This window comes from Penaeus monodon, chromosome 23, assembly GCF_015228065.2.
Source record: "Penaeus monodon isolate SGIC_2016 chromosome 23, NSTDA_Pmon_1, whole genome shotgun sequence".
Lineage (NCBI taxonomy): Eukaryota > Metazoa > Arthropoda > Malacostraca > Decapoda > Penaeidae > Penaeus > Penaeus monodon.
Window position 1 is genome coordinate 39,888,975 of NC_051408.1, and position 1,146 is coordinate 39,890,120.

Genomic DNA, 1,146 nt, shown 5'->3' on the forward strand with positions numbered 1-1,146 from the left:
CCAAATTATTCCATGTGTGTGTGCATGCTTTATCTGCTTATGTGCTTGTGCACGTAATCCGGATGACCATACGTTAGACAGTATACCTTTCTCTCTCAACAGATTGCATTGGCGTTCGTGGCCGCCATAAGTGTGGCAGCGGCTGCTCCTGGCGGTTGCTGTGGAGGAGGTGGAGGCGGTAGCGGAAGTGGAGGGGGTGGTGGATATAGAGGCGGAGGCGTAGGTAACTTTGGTGGAGGAGGTGGATCAGGAGGCGGCAGCGTGGTCCGGGCTCGGCTGGTTGGCGTGGGCTCCCTCTCAAGCAGCGGCGGAGGCGGCGGTGGAGGCGGAGGCGCAGGTGGATATGGCAGCGGAGGGGGTGGTGGCTACGGTGGAGGCCGCGGTTGGTAATGTGGTTTGTGACAAGATTCAACCCAAGAAGATTGAAAGACATAAATAAAATAAAAAAGAATAACAGTTCTTTGCAGTCTCCCAAATCTTTCGTCCATAAGATATTCATGACTTTCAACTCCTTTGATCCAGTTCTCTTCAACAAAAGGAAAATTCATATTGTTTGCAACGTAGAGTAAACGACTCTTGTGAGTTATAATAGCTGAGATGTGCTATATATTAAATGGATTTTTTTTCAAATTGTCAATAACTGATATATCAACGGTATTTCATATTGGTAGAATGAGAGCTGAATTAGGCAGATTAGAATAAAATGAAACTAACAGCTGAAATCTCACATCCCAAGAAATTCCAAGTTAACAAAGCAATACATATCATAAATCCGTATTTTATAATGCAGTATGTAGTTTAATATCTGAAAATCCGATGCATAAAACAATACGAAATAGTCAATAAAGCGGGATGTAGCATGATATTTAAACTAAGGGGGTTTATCTTTAAGTAATATGACTTAACAATGGGATCAGTGCTGAAATTCAGGAACAGGTGGATGGAGACATTGACGACCTCGTGAGCTTACTACGAATGGCATTGAAAACTGATATTTGAAAATAATATTGACCCCTAGTTTAATAGTAATAACAATTAAAATTGATCATAATAGATGCACATTTGTATCGTTGTATCTTGGCTTTTAAGAACCTTTTGAAATTCTCGGTGCTTTCGAAGAAAAATAAACAGTTATCTCGCTTACTA

General features: G+C 41.5%; 1 protein-coding gene across 1 annotated transcript in view; it reads left to right on the top strand.

Annotated features, from left to right (window-relative positions):
* The window catches only part of LOC119588294 (glycine-rich cell wall structural protein 1-like), a 17,462-nt gene that overhangs the window by 3,621 nt on the left and 12,695 nt on the right, over positions 1-1,146 (top strand). The window contains 1 exon segment of the mRNA XM_037936986.1: positions 103-386. Coding sequence (XP_037792914.1) covers positions 103-386 — 284 coding nt within the window.